Source organism: Lathyrus oleraceus, chromosome 1, assembly GCF_024323335.1.
Source record: "Lathyrus oleraceus cultivar Zhongwan6 chromosome 1, CAAS_Psat_ZW6_1.0, whole genome shotgun sequence".
NCBI lineage: Eukaryota > Viridiplantae > Streptophyta > Magnoliopsida > Fabales > Fabaceae > Lathyrus > Lathyrus oleraceus.
Genome location: NC_066579.1, coordinates 131,501,777 through 131,520,925, shown reverse-complemented (window position 1 = coordinate 131,520,925; position 19,149 = coordinate 131,501,777). Strand labels below are relative to the sequence as shown.

Sequence of the window (19,149 nt, the reverse complement as noted above, 5' to 3'; positions counted from 1 at the left end):
TTTAATTTTAATCCAAAAAATATGGGGCCAATTGCATTCTTCTCCATTTAAATTCTAGTTTCTAAAAATGATTTTTAATATTTTTTATCTTGTCATTTGATATTTTTTGTGAATTTTCTCTTTTCTGGTTATTTTTAATTCATTTTAAATAGTTTTTAATACTCAAAATATACAAAAATATTTTCTTAACCTATTCGAATGATGATAGATCTATGAAAAATATTCTCATCAATTTATTAATTGATTTGAGATTTATTTGAGATTTTAGTTCAATTAGGTCATCTTTATTCATTTTTAATTGATTAAAAATAGTTTCTGACTTTTAAAAATGCTGAAATTTTTTGTCAAACTTTGTTTGACCTTGTTGAACTTGGGATAAATCACTTGGACTTTTCAAAGTTGATTTAAAGTGATTTTGAAGTTTGACCTTTCTTTATTATTTTAATTCAAGTTTATATTAATTATTAAAAAATGCCAAAAATATTTTGTTCATTTCTTGACTTCCAATCTTTATCTCACTTCTGTTTTTGATTGTTTGACCATGATCCTCAATGTCATTGGTCAACACTTGTTGATTGGTACATTTTATTTCATTTAATGCACTTTATTCTTTCCTTTTCCATTTTCAATTATTCATCTTCTTCTTCTTCTTTCTTCTTTTTGATCAATGAGTTGAAGGTTGATAAGTTAGCATTCATTAGGGAGGTTTAATCTTCCTTGACTCAAATATAATTCATCTTGATCAAATGATCAAGTTAATGGCTTTGCATTAAGGATAGGTTGCTTCCTAAATCATGCAAAAGATTTAAACCAATACAAGATCAATTCTCTTTTTCTTTTGGCATGGCAAGTTGTTGGAACTTGGTTCACTAATCAAGACTTCTAACTTGTGTTGTTTGCCTACATTATTATTGACCGGCCTCAGATAGTTGTGACTTCTACATAAGTCCAATTACGATTGCTTAACATAACGCTAAATTTTCCTTATGGCACACTAACTACTAACACTAATCATTAACCATTAACATTTACTTTTTGCATTTTACATTTATGCAATTTACTATTCTTGTACATATTATCCATTTGCTTTTTCCTTTGCTCACTTGAGCACATGTTTATGTTAATGCAATTTGCCTTTTGCTCACTTGAGCATATAATTGTGTATATATCTTTTGTGCTTGTGTTTGTCTGTTTGTTGTGAACCAAATGCAAAGAATTGGACAAAATGGACTTAGACTTTAGGACTTTACCCAAGCTAATGGAGTTTAAAGAGAAACTAGGCCACATGCCTTTAGAGTGCTTAAAGTGTCAAAGAGCAACTAGGCCTCATGCCTTTAGAATGCTTAAAGCTTGAAGATGAACATTGAAAGGACCATACTCTAAACTCCCTCTTGTCCATTCTTTGATTATTAATAGAACCTTTTGATGTGTGTGTTTTTTGTGACAGGGATTCCAACTTTGAGCCAAATTGAGGAACCATTACCATGAACTTCTAAGAGAGAGGGATCCAAGATACCTTGGGGAGCTTTTCCAAGAATTCATTGATTGTTGATTGCTTGAGTTTATGCTTATGTGATTGCTTATTCCAAAGGATGGGAGCTACTTGGATCTCAAGAGAGGAACTCCATTGTGGTCTTATTCTTTATCCCTCACCTCTTGTATGCTTAGGACTTTAGCCTTTCTTATTCTTCCCTCCACTCTAACCCAAGCCAAAACTTTTATGCAAACATTTAACAATTGTTTTCAACATTAGAAACCTAAGCCTTATGCTTTTGATTTTCAAACTTTCTTTTCTTAATACTTATTTTGAATTGAACTCCTAAGTCAACTTTGACCATATTTTGTATATACTTTTCATTGGTAAATATAACCCATTCAAATGTCTTTTTGTGGTTTCAATGGCCACTTCTTTAATCAAAAATTTTCATAACATTTAGCTATTAGGTTTGAGTTATCCTTGAGGTAGATGTAATACTCACCCATATCCTTAGTGATGGACAACGAGCCTTCCATGCTTATTATAGGGTTAACCCCTCACTAGCATGTTGAAGCTATCCTCACATGGTGGATTTGTGGTTTTAGGTTGAGTTTTCTCCCTTGGATAACAAAAGACCTTAAGGCTTTTGGACCAATCAATTCACCAACTTGTTTTAAGAATTTTACCCCGAACTATGAGGTTTTGATCCTAATCTTTTTTTAAGATGGTACGTAGGCAATGGGTTTATCCATCCAAACACAAAATGTAAATAACTTGTACATTCTCTTCTCATCTCTTCAATCATGTTTGCAAAAACAATTTTTCACAAAAATACCAACCTTACAAGAAATGTGAAAAGGGCTCCCTAGGAGTACCTAGGATGTTTTGGGTGCCTAACACCTTCCCATTGCATAACCAACCCCCTTACCCAGATCTCTGACATTTTTACTAGTCTTTGATTCGATAAAACTTTTAGGTTTTTGTTCGCTTTCTAACCATTCCTTTGGATAAATAGAAGTGCGGTGGAGACTCGACTTGTATGGTTTACCTTAGATTTAGTCAATATCTCTAATGGTAACGAATACCCCGCTACAGAAAAGTGGCGACTCTGTTGGGGAAGATTTGCCTAGTGGGTTTTGCCTACTTTTCACACTTGGTGTATTATATGTTTATAGTATTTGTGGCATATTTTTGTATAATTTGGGATTATTGTATTATGTGTAATGATTGAATTGCTTGAATATTAATTCCTTGTATGCTTGGTGATCTTTGTGAGATGAGTTCTATACCCGAACTCGAGTGCACTTAGGATAGGAGAATGGCATAGTCTTGTTGACTTGTGTGGAGTTATTCCTTAACAAGTTGACTTGCAAGTCCATTCACTTGGTGGAGGTCATGTTGGGATCAATAATGTCACACAAGTAGTTGTGGTTAGACATTACTCTTTCCAATATAGACCTTAGAAACCAAGGAACTTAGTTTACCAAGCCCATCTTGGCTTATTCTTAGGATGTAGTGCGAAAGTCGTTCAAGTGTAAGATTTGATACGATTGTTACGCGATACTACACTCATAAGAGTCTCTCTTAAGAATATTTTTGGAATACGAGTAGTCGTTTCTCCGATAATATCCGAAAGACGGGATGATGACTATGGGAACCTCTTGTAGAACATGTTTGGCAGGTTAAACCCTAGTATACTCCCTTTGGGTGGTTCTAAACCGAGACTCCATGCTCGTGACTTGCAACAAACCCTTGATTCGTGGTTGATCCGTTCATGTATCCTTAATATCAATGGAACTTGGGTGTTGATAAGGTGTAAATCATAATCCACCAAAATGGATGATTGATATTAAGGATAATATGGTCCATCCCATGACCTTTGTTTGGTGTGCTTTGCTTGATCCTTGAGTGTGTTTGTTGCATTCATGCATTCATGCACCCATTTGCATCCATATCATCAAAATAATAAGAAAATTTTCAAGGAACTTAAGAGGTCTATTTGCAAATTTTCAGACATGGAAAGACAAAGAAGGAATACAAAGAAGTACAGCTTCAGACAACCAGATTTGAAAGAGCTAAGGAATTTGACATCCTATGTATTAGATCCATTGGGTTTCAAGGCTCGTTTTGGGAAGCTTCTTCCTCTTCTGACTACTCAGGTGGATGAAGGGTTGATGAGTGTATTGGTGCAGTTTTATGATCCTTTGTACCGTTGCTTCACTTTTCCGGATTTCCAGCTTTTGCCTACGCTTGAGGAGTATGCCTATCTTGTGGGTGTACCTATTCTAGACTAGTTGCCGTTCAGTGGCTTAGAGAGTATTCCTACTTCTCGAGAGATAGCTGACATGTTGCATATAGATGAATCTCTGGTTGGTGCTCATATGACTACCAAAGGTGGAATTCAAGGTCTCCCTTCTGAGTTCCTCTTTGCTCAAGCTACTATGTATGGGAAGGCCATGAGTGAGGATGCCTTTGAGGCCATATTTGTATTTCTCATCTATGGGTTAGTGTTATTCCCCAACATCGACAAGTTTGTGAACGCTATTAGGATTTTCTCTACTCTTAATCCCGTTCCGACTCTGTTGGGTGATACTTATTTTTCTTTGCATATGAGGAATGCAAAGGGTGGTGGTGACATTGTGTGCTGTTTGCCTCTGTTGTATAAGTGGTTTATTTCTCACTTACCACAGACGGTCGCCTTCAAAGAGAACAAGGGATGTCTACGGTGGTCTACGAGACTTATGTCTCTCACTAATGATGATATCTCTTGGTACAACCGTGCGTACGATGGTGTGAAGATTATTGAATCTTGTGGTGAATTCTCCAATGTACCTCTTCTTGGTACATGTGGTGGGATTAACTACAACCCCGTTTTGGCACGTCGTCATCTTGGGTTCCCCCTAAAAGATAAACCCAATAACATTCTGTTAGAAGGTGCGTTCTTTCAGGAGGGTAAAGATCCCCAAGGCTTGAAAGCTAGGATGGCCCGCGCTTGGCGCAAGATTCATAGGAAAGGAAGGAATGAGTTGGGTCCTAAGAACTGTGTCTCTTTGGAGACTTACGCTTCTTGGGTTAGGAAGAGAGCTTTTGAGTACCTCATTCCTTACGAGTATCCGAGACCTACACCTTTGGTTGAGGATGGGTCGTCAACCCTCTCTGACCAAGGAGTAGAGGAGTTGAGAGACGAAGACCGTTCACGTACCTGGATCCGCGAACGAGAAGAGTTGCTCCAACAGATTAAGGAGAAGGAAGCTTTGATTGAGTTCCTCGAGCATCAGGTTATTGATGATCCTAATGATGCATGAACTTCCCTACTTCCTCAGTCTTCTAGGTTTTGGAAGAGGAAGTACGATCGACTCGCCAAGGAGAAGGCAGATATGGAGGCAGCCTATGAGGAGGAGGTTAAGAGGCTTCACGCATCTTATCTTCCTGTGTCCCGAGCTCTAGATGATTGTTTCTAGGGATCCATAGGATGATCGTTTTCCTTTTCCCTTGTATTTGGTTACCAATGTTGTACTTCTTTGGTGTAAAAATATTTCCCAGATATTATTGATGAGATGTCTCCATATGTGATAAAAATGTAACATTTCCCAAAAATTTGCAAATAGAACCCTGACGTTCCTCTGAAATAAAACACAAATCATATGCACAAGCATTGCATGCATCATGTGCATAAGCAGGTTTTGCTTCAGGCTTCTTGTCCTATGGTCTAACTCTGTGTTCTTCATTTATTTCAAAGACAAGCTGACTCACCGGTACTACACCAGAGCCAATTCTTCAAGACTGATGGATCATTTGGAACAAGAGAACCGCGAGCTGAAAGAGGAGGTAGCCAGATTGACTGCCCTGATGGAGTCATTCTTGGCCGCTCAAAGCCAGTCTTCTCCAACACCCTCAACTCCTCCCCAGAGGACGGTCATTTCTGAAATCGTAACTTCTACTGTGCCTGCTGCGACAGCTCATTTTGCGCCATCTATGCCAGCCGGATTCCCTTGGGGAATGCCTGCCAACTTCATGCCAGAGGGTTTTGCTCCAACTCTTGCTTCTTTGCCGGCATCTAGCCCGGTCATGTCCGTGCCACCTCCTATTGTGCACACTTTACCAAGGGTTGAAGATACCATCTATCATTCTGAGCCATCTGAGGGCCCAGACGTTTATGAGAAGATGGACGACATGAAAGACCAATTCCTTGAGCTTCGTAAGGAACTGAAGACTTTGAGGGGGAAAGACCTCTTTGGCAAGAGTGTTGCTGAGTTGTGCCTTGTGCCCAACGTGAGAATCCCTATTAAATTCAAAGTGCCTGACTTTGAGAAGTATAAGGGAAATACATGCCCACTCAGCCATCTTGTGATGTATACTCGCAAGATGTCGACACAAACTGATAACGATCAACTGCTCATCCACTATTTCCAGGACAGTTTGTCCGGTGCCGCTCTCCAGTGGTACATGGGTTTGGAAAGTTTGAACATCCGCTCTTTCAACGATCTTGGCGAGGCCTTCGTCAAGCAGTATAAATATAATATGGATATGGCTCCTGATAGGGACCAATTGAGAGCAATGTTACAGAAGGATAAGGAGACCTTCAAAGAATACGCCCAGAGGTGGCGCGAATTGGCAACTCAGATAGTGCCACCCTTAGAGGAGAAAGAGATGACCAAGATCTTCTTGAAGACCTTGAGCTCGTTTTACTACGAGAAGATGATAGCCAGTGCTCCGTCAGACTTCACCGAGATGGTGAATATGAGAATGAGACTGGAAGAAGGGGTTCGTGAAGGACGCTTAACCCGAGATGAAAACTCTTCAGTAAAGAGATATGGAAGCTTTGCAAAGAAGAAGGAGGGAGAGACGTATGATGTGTCTTCCCATGTCAAAAGAAGACCCTTTGTGAGGAGGAAGATTGCTCTCCCAGTCAATAATAGCATCAGGTGGCTCATATAGCACCTGTTTTCAGGGAAGCTCAACATTATCAGCAACCGCAAACTCAGCAATATCAGCAACAACAACAGCGTCCACAACAGCAGGCCTACCAGCCTCGAAACAATAACAACAATGCCAACACCAGTTACGAGAGGAAGAGGGTCACCTTTGATCCAATTCCGATGACTTATGCTGAACTCTATCCATCGCTGATTGATAGAAAGTTAATCACTCCGCGAGACCCTCCCGCTGTACCTGCTAACCCCCAGTGGTGGTACAAGCCTGAGCTTCATTGTGTATATCATTCCGGTGCTCCCGGACACGATGTGGAGAATTTTTATCCCTTGAAGACCAAGGTGCAGGACCTTGTGATAAGCGGGATTTTGTTTTTCGAGGACGTAGGTCCGAATGTGAAGAAGAACCCATTGCCCGAGCATGGGAAGTCCGTTAATATGGTCCAGGGCTGTCCTGGCAAGTATAAAGTTAAATATGTCAGTCATATCCGGCAATCGTTGGTTGAGTTGCATCGCTTGCTATGTGATTATATCCATTATGAGCATGACCATGATGGATGCAGAGTCTGTTTTGTCAATCAGAAAGGATGTCGCCAGGTGCGCAGAGATGTTCAAGAGATGTTGGACGAGGGAGTCATCGAGATCCTTCAAAATAGAAATGTTGATGAAGATGAGCTCGAAGTCAACGTAATTTCTCCGGTATTCCGGATACCTGAGCCTGTTGTCATCAAGTATGATGGTAGCAAGCAAAAGGTTTCTCCAGCTCTGACTATCAAGCCTGTCGGACCTGTACCGTACTTCTCCGAGAAGGCGATTCCTTATCGCTACAATGTTGTAGCAGTGGAAAGTGGGAAAGAGGTGCCCTTGCCCTTTTCGTCTGTTGTAAACATTGCTGACGTAAGTGGTTTGACCCACAGCGGTCGCGTATTTTCAGCCCCGTTGAAACCCCAGGTTAATGCTCGAGGAAATGTTGACGCTGATTTTGTTAAACGCCCGATTGGGAATGCTGTGAGCACTCCGAATCCGGCACTTGTTGCTAAGCCCGCCTCCATGTTGAAAACTCCTGCTTCTGTTGGCTCGATTGGAAATACAAAAGAAGATTGTGATGAGATGTTGAGGCTCATCAAAAGAAGCGAGTACAACGTTGTAGACCAGCTTCTACAAACGCCATCCAAGATATCTGTGTTGTCATTACTATTGAATTCAGAACCACATCGAGAGGCTCTGCAGAAGGTGTTGGATGTGGCGTACGTAGATCACGATGTCACACTAGAACAGTTTGATAGCATTGTTGCAAATATCACCGCTTGTAACAATTTGAGTTTTTGTGACTCTGATCTCCCCGAAGAGGGAAGAGACTACAATTTGGCCTTACATATATCTATGAGCTGCAAAGACGATGCCATGTCCAATGTGTTGGTGGACACTGGGTCATCATTGAATGTATTACCGAAGACCACTCTTGCGAAGTTGTCATATCAAGGGCCTCCCATGAGGCAGAGTGGGGTAGTTGTGAAAGCTTTCGATGGGTCTCGCAAAACTGTGATTGGTGAGGTTGATCTCCCCGTCAAAATCGGACCAAGTGATTTCCAAATTACCTTCCAAGTTATGGATATTCACCCATCATATAGCTGTCTCTTAGGCAGACCATGGATTCACGAGGCTGGCGCCATGACATCCACCCTACACCAAAAACTGAAATTTGTAAAGAACAAGAAGCTGGTAGTGGTAGGGGGAGAAAAGGCTCTCCTGGTAAGCCATTTGTCGTCCTTCTCATACATAGATGCTAAGGATGAAGTTGGAACTCTGTTCCAAGCCTTATCTATTGCTGAACTTGTTGAGAAGAAAACTCCTTCATTCGCTTCCTATAAAGATGCAAAGTTGGCCATTGAGCATGGCGCAACTGCTGGATTGGGGCAAATGATTGAGTTAGAAGACAACAAGTCCCGGGTTGGCATAGGCTATTCTTCTGGGGTCTTCAACAAGCAAGGTTTGTTCAAGAGTGGAGGATTCATCCACACTGGTCAGGATGAAGAGGCTGCTGCCATTTTGGAAGAGGACGAAGAGGATTCTGGCAACTTCATCATCCCTGGAGGGATCTGCAATAATTGGGTCGCTGTGGACATTCCAACAGCTATCCATAAGTCAAAGAAATGTTCATCGTGTTTAAAAACCCTTCTCCCATGCTAAAAGGAGAAGTGATGACATTGTCGGCGCATAAATACAATGATATTTTCATTCAATAAATTCATGTTAAATGTTTGTTTTTCCAATTATTTTCCCTTTTTGCTTTTTGCATGAAATTGGTGATCACATAAAACCCTAAAAATAAAAATAAAATCAATCTTTTCATCTGCATAATGATTTGCCTTGCTTGAATTCTAAAAGCTTTTTATATCCAAAATCATTATGCAGGTTAATCAAACCCATTGAACATAATGATCCAACACCATCTCCCAACTTTGAATTCCCTGTATTTGAGGCGGAAGAAGATGATGTTGAAGAGATTCCTGACGAGATTACCCGTCTACTTGAGCATGAAGAGAAGATCATTCAGCCGCATCTTGAGAATCTGGAAACGGTCAATTTAGGGTCCGAAGATTGTGTGCGAGAAGTAAAGATTGGGGCACTCCTGGAAGAGTCTATTAAGAAGGGGTTGATTGAGTTGCTACGAGAATATGTTGACGTCTTTGCCTGGTCATATAAAGACATGCCTGGTCTAGATACAGATATTGTGCAACATTTCTTACCTTTGAAGCCTGAGTGTGTGCCTGTGAAGCATAAGCTCAGAAGAACTCATCCCGATATGGCAGTGAAAATCAAAGAGGAAATTCAGAAGCAAATTGATGCGGGGTTTCTGGTGACTTCTACGTATCCTCAGTGGGTGGCCAATATTGTGCCCGTGCCTAAGAAAGATGGAAAAGTCCGAATGTGTGTGGACTATAGAGACTTGAATAAAGCTAGTCCGAAAGATGATTTTCCACTACCACATATTGATATGTTGGTAGATAATACAGCTAAATTCAATGTCTTCTCATTTATGGATGGATTTTCCAGATATAATCAGATTAAAATGGCACCCGAGGATATGGAGAAGACAACATTCATCACACCTTGAGGAACATTCTGTTATTGAGTGATGCCCTTCGGTTTGAAGAACGCCGGAGCCACATATCAACGAGCTATGACTACTTTGTTTCATGATATGATGCATAAGGAGATCGAGGTATATGTTGATGATATGATTGCTAAGTCGAGAACGGAAGTTGAACATGTAGAACACCTGTTGAAGCTTTTTCAGCGTTTGAGGAAGTATAAGCTTCGTCTGAATCCCAACAAGTGTACATTTGGAGTCCGTTCCGGCAAGCTATTGGGCTTTATCGTTAGTGAAAGAGGTATTGAGGTTGATCCTGCAAAGGTCAAAGCAATACAAGAGATGCCTGCGCCCAAAACTGAGAAGCAAGTCCGAGGTTTTCTTGGCCGCTTGAATTACATTTCCAGATTCATATCCCACATGACTGCCACATGTGCGCCGATATTCAAGCTCCTCCGAAAAGATCAATCCCATGATTGGACCGAGGATTGCCAGAAAGCTTTTGACAGTATTAAAGAGTATTTGTCTGAGCCTGCGATTCTGTCTCCGCCTGTGGAGGGAAGACCATTGATTATGTATCTGACAGCTCTTGAAGACTCAATGGGTTGTGTCTTGGGTCAGCAGGACGAATCAGGAAAGAAAGAGTATGCCATCTACTACTTGAGTAAGAAGTTTACTGATTGTGAGTCCCGATACTCAATGCTTGAGAAAACATGTTGTGCTTTGGCTTGGGCTGCTAAGCGCTTACGTTAGTATATGTTAAATCATACGACTTGGTTGATATCCAGAATGGATCCGATCAAGTATATCTTTGAGAAGCCTGCTTTAACTGGGAGGATTTCCCGTTGGCAGATGTTGTTATCTGAGTATGATATTGAGTATCGAGCTCAAAAGGCTATTAAAGGTAGTGTCTTGGCTAACCATTTGGCACATCAGCCGATTGAGGATTATCAGTCCGTTCAGTATGACTTCCCAGATGAGGAGATTCTATATTTGAAAATGAAAGATTGCGATGAGCCTACGCTCGATGAAGGGCCAGAGCCTGGTTCCAGATGGAGTATGGTGTTTGATGGCGCTGTAAATCAATATGGAAATGGTATTGGGGCAGTGATTATTACTCCTCAGGGCACACATTTTCCTTTTACAGCAAGGCTAACTTTCAAATGCACGAATAATATGGCTGAGTATGAAGCTTGTATTATGGGATTGGAAGAGTGCATTGATATTAGGATCAAACACCTCGATGTTTATGGTGATTCGGCCCTTGTTGTTAATCAGATTAAGGGTGAGTGGGAAACGAATCAGCCTGGCCTCATACCATATAGGGATTATACGAGGAGTATTTCAACATTCTTTACTGAGGTTGACTTCCATCATATTCCTCGAGATGAGAATCGGATGGCAGATGTTCTTGCTACACTTGCTTCAATGATTGTGGTAAGACTTTGGAATGAAGTTCCCAATATCACTGTGATGCGCTTGGACAGACCCACTCATGTATTTGCAGTAGAAGAAGTGAAAGATGATAAGCCATGGTATTATGATATCAAGTGTTTCCTTCAGAGCCAGATTTACTCGCCTGGGGCATCTGTGAAAGATAGGAAGACTCTGAGGAGATTATCAGGAAGTTTCTACCTTAATAGCGATGTGCTTTATAAGAGAAATTTTGACATGGTGCTGCTCAGATGCGTGGATAGGCACGAAGCAGACATGTTGATGACTGAGGTCCATGAGGGTTCATTTGGTACTCATTCCATTTGGTATTCATAAAATTTTTAGATCTAAAATTCAACTGAATTTGGTTGAATCTTTAGATTTAAAGTTCCTAGACCTTCTTCATATGATCCATTAAACTTTTGTTTTGCAAAAGGAAGCAAGGAAAAGAGCTCAAATCTTCACAATGTAAGGTTGTTGATCAACTGGTTTTTTCTTTGAAACTCCCTATTCCTTGATCCATTTGCTTGGCTATTGTGTTTTCTGAAGTCCTCACTTGGGAGGCAAGCCAGTGGTGGCTTGATTTTGTGTTTTAATGAACTGCAATTTATGTACCTGAATCTTCCAGCTCAGATTTCTTATTCTATAGAAAGCTTGAGTACAATTCAAGGTTACATGGGTGATGTACATCACCCCAGCTTTCCAATGATATGAGGATCGCTTCATTTGGTTAAGTTTTTATTGTCTGCAACTCTGGCCGGAAAATGCAAGCTCGCCGGAGAAGACGGTGGTGTACACCACCGTCTCTTTTCCAGATCAATTGTGAGCCCTTGGATCTGATCTCCAGTTTGTATCCCAGCCTTTGGATCTTATGGCTTTTAATAATGCCTTGTGTGACGCGTTTGACTGGAGACCACCATGAGCGCGCGCATGTGGAGCGTTTGATCAGCCACGTCAATTAATGAGGCTTGATCAGACGCTCTTGGTTTTTTCTCCTTTTTTAATTTCTGATTTTATTTCTTTTATTTCCTTTATTTTCAAAAATTCATAACTTCTTTATTTTTAATCCAAAAAATATGATTTTTAATATTTTTTATCTTGTCATTTGATATTTTTTGTGAATTTTCTCTTTTCTGGTTATTTTTAATTCATTTTAAATAGTTTTTAATACTCAAAAAATACAAAAATATTTTCTTAACCTATTTGAATGATGATAGATCTATGAAAAATATTCTCATCAATTTATTAATTGATTTGAGATTTATTTGAGATTTTAGTTCAATTAGGTCATCTTTATTCATTTTTAATTGATTAAAAATAGTTTCTGACTTTTAAAAATGCTGAAATTTTTTGTCAAACTTTGTTTGACCTTGTTGAACTTGGGACAAATCACTTGGACTTTTCAAAGTTGAATTGAAGTGATTTTGAAGTTTGACATTTCTTTATTATTTTAATTCAAGTTTATTTTAAATATTAAAAAATGCTAAAAATATTTTGTTCATTTCTTGACTTCCAATCTTTATCTCACTTCTGTTTTTGATTGTTTGACCATGATCCTCAATGTCATTGGTCAACACTTGTTGATTGGCACATTTTATTTCATTTAATGCACTTTATTCTTTCCTTTTCCATTTTCCATTATTCATCTTCTTCTTCTTTTTTCTTCTTTTTGATGAATGAGTTGAAGGTTGATAAGTTAGCATTGATTATGGAGGTTTAATCTTCCTTGATTCAAATATAATTCATCTTGATCAAATGATCAAGTGAATGGCCTTGCATTAAGGATAGGTTGCTTCCTAAATCATGCAAAAGACTTAAACCAATACAAAATCAATTCTCTTTTTCTTTTGGCATGGCAAGTTGTTGGAACTTGGTTCACTAATCAAGACTTCTAACTTGTGTTGTTTGCCTACATTATTATTGACCGGCCTCAGATAGTTGTGACTTCTATATAAGTCCAATTACGATTGCTTAACATGGCGCTAAATTTGCCTTATGGCACACTAGCTACTAACACTAATCATTAACCATTAACATTTACTTTTTGCACTTTACATTTATGCAATTTACTATTCTTGTACATATTATCCATTTGCTTTTTCCTTTGCTCACTTGAGCACATGTTTATGTTAATGTAATTTGCCTTTTGCTCACTTGAGCATATAATTGTGTATATATCTTTTGTGCTTGTGTTTGTCTGTTTATTGTGAACCAAATGCAGTGAATTGGACAAAATGGAATTAGACTTTAGGACTTTACCCAAGCTAATGGAGTTTGAAGAGCAACTAGGCCACATGCCTTTAGAGTGCTTAAAATGTCAAAGAGCAACTAGGCCTCATGCCTTTAGAATGCTTAAAGCTTGAAGATGAACATTGAAAGGACCATACTCTAAACTCCCTCTTGTCCATTCTTTGATTATTAATAGAACCTTTTGATGTGTGTGTTTTTTGTGATAGGGATTCCAACTTTGAGCCAAATTGAGGAACCATTACCATGAACTTCTAAGAGAGAGGGATCCAAGATACCTTGGGGAGCTTTTCCAAGAATTCATTGATTGTTGATTGCTTGAGTTTATGCTTATGTGATTGCTTATTCCAAAGGATGGGAGCTACTTGGATCTCAAGAGAGGAACTCCATTGTGGTCTTATTCTTTATCCCTCACCTCTTGTATGCTTAGGACTTTAGCCTTTCTTCTTCTTCCCTCTACTCTAACCCAAGCCAAAACTTTTGTGCAAACATTTAACAATTGTTTTCAACATTAGAAACCTAAGCCTTATGCTTTTGATTTTCAAACTTTCTTTTCTTAATACTTATTTTGAATTGAACTCCTAAGTCAACTTTGACCATATTTTGTATATACTTTTCATTGGTAAATATAACCCATTCAAATGTCTTTTTGTGGTTTCAATGGCCACTTTTTTAATCAAACTTTTTCATAACCTTTAGCTATTAGGTTTGAGTTATCCTTGAGGTAGATGTAATACTCACCCATATCCTTAGTGATGGACAATGAGCCTTCCATGCTTATTATAGGGTTAACCCCTCACTAGCATGTTGAAGCTATCCTCACATGGTGGATTTGTGGTTTTTGGTTGAGTTTTCTCCCTTGGATAACAAAAGACCTTAAGGCTTTTGGACCAATCAATTCACCAACTTCTTTTGAGATTTTTACCCCGAACTACGAGGTTTTGATCCTAATCTTTTTTTAAGATGGTACGTAGGCAATGGGTTTATCCATCCAAACACAAAATGTAAATAACTTGTACATTCTCTTCTCATCTCTTCAATCATGTTTGCACAAACAAATTTTCACAAAATACCAACCTTACAACAAATGTGAAAAGGGCTCCCTAGGAGTACCTAGGATGTTTTGGGTGCCTAACACCTTCCCATTGCATAACCAACCCCCTTACCCAGATCTCTGACATTTTTACTAGTTTTTTATTCGATAAAACTTTTAGGTTTTTGTTCGCTTTCTAACCATTCCTTTGGATAAATAGAAGTGCGGTGGCGACTCGACTTGTATGGTTTACCTTAGATTTAGTTAATATCTCTAATGGTAACGAATACCCCGCTACAGATAGAATCAGACATTACATTAGTTAATCATTCATATTCATTTTTCATTTATTCGAGATTCAAAATTCCACGCATACCTCTCCGTCCATATTCATACTCCCCATTTCACGTTTAAACTCTTCACTTCATATTGGAAGATTTTTCATTCATCCATGTTTAAAGATTTCCACGAAAAATCATTCATTGTCCAACCATTCATGCATGATTAAAATGATTTTCCACATGTTTTCGATCCACATTCATGTTCTCCATTTTTATGCTCGAAATTTTCACATTACATTGGGAAATCTCTATTCACCCATATTTGAGAACTCACATATTCATTCACATTACAATCATTTCATTCATATCCAAGAGTGTCCTAACATTCATTCAATCATAGTCATGTGTTAGTTCATAATCCTAGACTGTCATCACACGAATACATGGAAGTTCTAAAATACAAGGAAATAACTTTGTCTTGCTACAAAAGCACTAATTTTTCATTCATAACACATGTAAAAAACTGGAAATTAAAAGGGACTAGAACATAACAGCACTATCGTTGAGAGCAAATCCACTCCACACTGACGACAGATCACTTGACGGTGTAATTTGTTACAAGTTGCATAAGTTTGATATGTGTACGGACGAGAATCTGAAGAAGCTCTTAGGGGTCAAGCCACTTTGCCGACTGTTACGGTAATGTAGAAAAGCCATGGAAAGAAAAGGCAACATTGATCTTGCTATTTGCTATTTGCTATTACTTGGTTGCCATTGAGTTCCGTTCTGATTCTGCTGATACATGGTCAAACCTAGCTAGTGCATACAGGTGTAAGGGAATACTGCGGATGAGACTGATGCCATTCCATTTTGCTTCAATTCATATTTGGGTTGGTCATATTTTATGTTTGCATTACGTTGTCGTTTTATTGATGCTGTCATCGGTTCAACAGCTATGACATTCTCAAACAGCCATTTCACCCACCATGATGAGGTGATTTTGTTGGGCTGCCGCAACTCCTACACAAGAGACAAAAATATGCAAATGAAAGATTGCAACAACACTTCCATCGTCATTTATTTAAGTTAGAACAGTGATAAAACCAGGATGAAGGAAAATCAGGATATGAATGTTGGTGTTACTGATAGCAGCAGTTACGTTAATTCAAAAAACGACGTTGGTTCGTCTTTCTGATAATTGAGATTGGATGGATTCCAATAATTGGATGCCTAATCAGGGTTCTGAACCCACTCTCGACACTACTAATTGGAGAATTCAACTGCATCCTGAATCCCGCCAAAGAATTGTCAACAAAATAATGGACACATTAAAAAAAATATCTTCCTGTTTTTGGGAATGAGGGATTACTTGAACTTCAGAAGATTGCTCACAGGTTTGAAGATAAGATTTATGCTGCTGCCACAAGCCAGTCTGATTATCTCCGGAAGATTTCTATGAATATGCTTACAATGGAGACCAAATCTCAAAGCACCATTGCCAGTAATATGCCATCAAATGAAGGAGGCCCTAGCAATAATCCGCCAGATCCAGGACATGTTTTACAGTCTCAAGTTCTTAATCTAGGACAATAACAACAGTTAATAAATCAGCAAAACAATCTAGCAAATATACATCAACAACAGTCAGGAAATAATGTATTGGGGTTACAACAACAACAGTTTGGAACTGATTCTGGAAACCAAGGCATCCAAACAAGCCATCATTCTGAACACATGTTGCAACAACCAAAGGCTTCAATGCAACAACAATTGCAACAAAATTCCTCAAAGTCGTTGGCATCTCAGTCGCAGTAATCCTAGCCACAGGCTTCACAGCAGCAACTAATGTCACAAATTCACAATCAGCCTGCACAGATGCAACAGAAGGGTTTCAAGAGGAGGAGGATAACAATAATGGTTTAGAAACAAGTAAAATGGTTATTGCGGAGGAAAATTCAGAATCTTCTGGTTACAATTTGCAGCAGAATCATAACCATTCAGGTTTCATTCAATCAAGTATTGATAATGATGCTATCGCGTTTTTCTGACGAGTTCTGTTGGCGATTCGATGAATTTTCAAAGCTACTCTTCTGATATAATCTCAAGAATAAACAACTCAACACAGGATCTTGGTCTTTCTCTTCATTCATTCCAAGACAATTCAGGTTCCAATGATCAAACACTTTTCTCTGAATCAAACCATGTTGGGTTTGATGCTAATTATCATTGGATTATGAATTGGAACAATGATCATCAAGGAACAACGGTTAGGGTTGAATTTGGTGATGCAACAACGACTGTTGACCCTTCTGATGAACCTTCTATAAGTAGATCTTACCCTAATACCTATGGACACCCTTTGGCACATTTTCTTAGGGCTTCTGCTAAGGTTTCTGATGCTCAGATCATAACTGAACACCCTCCTATTATGGATGGAATTGTTTTTTGTTGTAGACAATCTCCTGGTGGACACAATGTTATTTGGGGTCTTCAATCTGCTCTCAATATTCATAACCCTAAGAGTGTTTTGCTTGGATTTCTCGGTGGTTCAGAAGGTCTATTTGCCCATAAAACTTTGGAGATAACTGACAGTGTTCTCTCCACATACAAAAACCAAGGTGGTTATGATTTGCTGGGGCGTACAAAAGATCAAATTAAGACGACTGAACAAGTCAATGCCGCACTTGCTGCATGCAACAACTTGAAACTTGAAGGCCTTGTCATCATTGGAGGTGTGACACCAAACACGAATGCTGCTCAGCCAGCAGAGACTTTTGTTGTTGCAAAATGTCCAACCAAGGTGGTTGGTGTTCCTGTGACTTCGAATGGAGATCTTAAAAACCAGTTTGTGGAAGCAAATGTTGGTTTTGATACAATTTATAAGGTGAATTCTCAACTCATCAACAATGTCTGCACCGACGCTCTCTCTGCAGAGAAGTATTATTATTTCATTCGTCTGATGGGACGCAAGGCATCACATGTTGCTTTGGAACGCACTCTTCAGTCCCATCCAAACATGGTAATTCTCGGGAAGGAGGTTGCTCAATCAAATATTACCCTTTTTGAAATTTCACGATAGATTTCTGATGCAGTTTAGGCTAGAGCAGAGCAAGACAAATACCACGGGGTATCCTCCTTCCAGAAGGTCTGATTGAGAGCATTCCTGAAGTCTATGCACTCTTAAAGGAAATTCACGGTTTACTCCGACAAGGTGTTGTTGCTGATAAGATATTTGTTCAGCTTTCACCATGGGCTTCTGCTTTATTTGAATTTCTACCACCATTTATCAGGAGACAGCCGCTCCTTTACCCTGAATCTGATGACTCAGCACAGTTGTCTCAGATTGGGACCGAGAAGCTTCTAGCATACCTTGTGGAAGCAGAGATAAACAAGCGGTAGAAACAAGGCACATACAAGGGAAAGAAATTCAATGCCATTTGCCACTTTTTCGGATATCAAGCTCGAGGATCTCTTCCATCAAAGTTTGGCAGTGACTATGCATATGTTCTTGGACACATCTGCTACCATATACTTGCTGTTGGTTTGAATGGATACATGGCGACCATAACTAACTTGAAGAATCCTGTAAACAAGTGGAAATGCGGTGCCGCTCCAATTTCATCTATGATGACAGTGAAGCGTTGGTCTCCAAATCCCGGAGCTACGTCAATCGGAAAACCTCCTATCCATCCAGCTACTATGGATCTGTGAGGCAAAGCATATGAGCTGTTGCATAGAAATGCAACAAGTTTCCTTATGGGCGATATTTATAAAAATCCAGGCCCGCTTCAGTTCGACGGTCCTGGTGCAAATGCCAAGCCGAAACCTGTTCGCAATCCGATTTCACATTAGTGCCAATCCTACAAGAAAGGTAGAGAAAACACACCCTATTTCGTCTTAGTCAGTTTACAGTGGTAAATTCACCTGTTACCAACGGTGAAGTTTTGGAGATGGAGAAGAATTGAAGGAGGGATCACCAACTGGGGATAAGGACAAAATCTCCAAATGGCTCCCGTACGGACATTTTCCACTACCCTGAAGTAATACAGCAGAGAGAAAGAAAGAGTTATGAGTCGTATATAAGAGGGACTACTGTTCACAGAGAAAACCCTAATAATTTTTCGACGGCGAAAACGGTAAATCAACAAAATCAAAAGAAAAGGAGGAGAGTTTAGAGAACGGGAGGCGGCGTGTTCCCCAAAAATATCCAAGAACTTCATCTTGACGCCGTATAGACGAAGCCGATATCGAAAGAAAAGTCGGCCGGCGAATGCGCTTGGAAGAAACCGACGGGAGGGAAAGCATTTGAAGAAGACGATCCAACATCGCTCTTTCAATCGCCGCTAACATCTCTACGAATAGGTAAACATCATCTTCCTTCCGTCAATCTCTCTTACCGTTCGTTTTCTTTGATTCACACTCTGTAACAGTTCTCCTTGCTATTTACGTGTTTTGGATTCACTTTGGATTTTCCCTCACGTTTTGTGTTTCTGCTCTGTCTATGACCGTCTGTTCCTCTTTATGAGTAGAATATGCTTTTAAAAAATATATAAGAATGCTCATTTTGATTAACGTTTAAAACCATTTAAGTTTATTTGTTAGGAAGGTGAATGGTGTATCATTAAAAGTCATTTGACTTCTCCTTGCAAACA

At 39.3% G+C, this 19,149-nt stretch overlaps 1 protein-coding gene across 1 annotated transcript in view; it reads left to right on the top strand.

The window, feature by feature from the left end:
* Positions 1-18,172, top strand: part of LOC127122003 (pyrophosphate--fructose 6-phosphate 1-phosphotransferase subunit alpha) — a 75,398-nt gene extending 57,226 nt beyond the window's left edge. Inside the window, exon 2 of the mRNA XM_051052423.1 lies at positions 17,382-18,172. Within this exon, the coding sequence (XP_050908380.1) occupies positions 17,382-17,576 (195 nt within the window). The 3' untranslated portion in view covers positions 17,577-18,172. The remainder of the gene's footprint in view (positions 1-17,381) is intronic.
* The last annotated feature ends 977 nt before the right edge of the window (positions 18,173-19,149 follow it).